We start from the raw sequence: 1,973 nt of genomic DNA on the forward strand, positions 1-1,973 counted from the left end.
CCTGATCTGACGATGTATATGACTGATACACTGCAATGATCTGTCGTTAGTCCCGTCCCCCTACACCGCAACCCAGTTCTGATGGGGCTCACAGTAACCCTCCTTCGCATCGCAATCAAATAAATCTCACTCCCTGATATTTTGTGGTGTCATAATCTATTAAAACATTTATTTCATATTATTATGCACAATCCCTTATGAAAATTAGCAATGGTATTACTATAGTAAAAGTATAGTAGGCTAACCATTTTTTTTTTTTTTGGGCATTTTTATTACCAATTGTAGCCTATAACCACAGTTTTACTACAAATACCATGGTTAAACTATGGTTAGTGTAGCAAAACATGTTGTGACTCCGCCCACACAGCTATGACGCGACACCGATCAAGTCTATATTCAAGTAATGGCAAATAATGAAAGATTTGAGAAAGACCTGGTCTATTCATGTCCTTTTATCTCATTGAAAAATGTTTCATCTGGAAATGTCACGTTACAGAAGTAAAATTGTGTGCAAATGCCAATTTAATGTTGGACTTTTCATTTCTTTACTTAAATATTATATGTTTATGATACTTGTCAATTCTTTATTTGTGAAATTGACTAGCAGTGAAAATCATTTCTGCACATTTTTTCAGTTAATTACTTAATACATAATTGTATTGATCAAAAAGCAATATTTCTGTGTGTTGAACATGGCAATGTCTCTGTTGTTATGCAAATTAAGTATTGGTGACTATTTAGTGTTCCAAATCAGTCACCTTTTGAGTTAGGATCCTGCCTTAAAAGGGCTGCTTCGTAGGTAGCAAGTAACAGCTCGCTTTATTTTGGACATTTTTCCTTTCTGTAATTTGGTTAATTGACAGTAATTTGTCAGTTTGATGGTTTTATCAAGCTGAATATCAATTCCTGTGTCTCAACCAGTAGATGATGGCGCTAGCAACGGTCATGTTCAAGGGTTTGAGTCCCGGGGAATGCATGTACTGATAGAATGTGTGCCTTGACTGCAATGCAAGTCGCTTGGGATAAAAGCATATGCCAAATTCATAAATGTAAATGAATAACATTGGCGTTTGTTTCTCTCTGTCAGTAATGGGACCAGCATGATCTCGCTCATCATTCCTCCTAAAGATCAGATCTCCAGAGTGGCCAAGATGTTAGCGGATGAGTTTGGTACAGCGTCAAACATCAAGAGTCGAGTGAACCGGCTGTCAGTGCTGGGAGCCATTACTTCAGTCCAGCAGAGACTCAAACTCTACAACAAAGGTTCGTGTGTCTTTACACTCCACAACCAAGCACACCTGCATTTTTAAGAAGGCCATTTGAGACAAAAGCCTGTGTTTGACCACTCACATCACTGAGTCAATTTATTTCATCATATGAGATCAGATTTATGAAAGCAAAAGGCCCTAGCATTGTGCTTTCTAAGAAAAATAAAATAGGGGCTAAATGCATACTTAACATATTAGGGATTCACGATATTATCGGACTGATATCAGAATCGGCCGATAATGACTTTAAATTTAAATATTGGCATCGGCCCTATATGAAAAATTATGCCAATATGTCTTGCCGATAAGAGGAATGCATTAACTCACATGTGCTCAGGGTATGCTAGTGATTAGATCACGTCAGCAGTGTGGCTTATTCTTGAAGCAAAGTTTTGTCTGAATGATGATTAGATTGACTGTTTTGGATCGCTGCATTTATTCTGTGAAAGCATGTACAGAATGAAGCGTTCGGTGTGTGATAGAGTAAACAATAATAGCATGTGCAGCGGCAGCCTCCCCCGGGTCCTAATGCCCGCTCAGTAAGACGTTTTAATCTGTAGGGGGCGCTGTTGGCCTACTTCTAATTAAATTAAAAGTAAAATAGCCTACACAAATAACATTTAGACTGTGTTTCTGATTAAATAAAGCAGTAATTGATGTCATAAAATAATGAGTATGAGCTATAGCTTACATGAAAAAAAAAAA

General features: G+C 37.4%; 1 protein-coding gene across 4 annotated transcripts in view; it reads left to right on the forward strand.

Moving 5' to 3' along the window:
• Nucleotides 1-1,973, forward strand: part of LOC107754487 (eukaryotic peptide chain release factor subunit 1-like) — a 14,302-nt gene that overhangs the window by 3,343 nt on the left and 8,986 nt on the right. For all 4 annotated transcript variants that reach the window (XM_016570954.1, XM_016570955.1, XM_016570953.1 and 1 more), the window contains one exon: nucleotides 1,088-1,263. In XM_016570954.1, coding sequence (XP_016426440.1) covers nucleotides 1,088-1,263 — 176 coding nt within the window. The remainder of the gene's footprint in view (nucleotides 1-1,087; nucleotides 1,264-1,973) is intronic.

The sequence above is a fragment of the Sinocyclocheilus rhinocerous genome, unplaced genomic scaffold (assembly GCF_001515625.1).
Source record: "Sinocyclocheilus rhinocerous isolate Xijiao unplaced genomic scaffold, SAMN03320098_v1.1 scaffold50, whole genome shotgun sequence".
Taxonomy (NCBI): Eukaryota; Metazoa; Chordata; class Actinopteri; order Cypriniformes; family Cyprinidae; genus Sinocyclocheilus; species Sinocyclocheilus rhinocerous.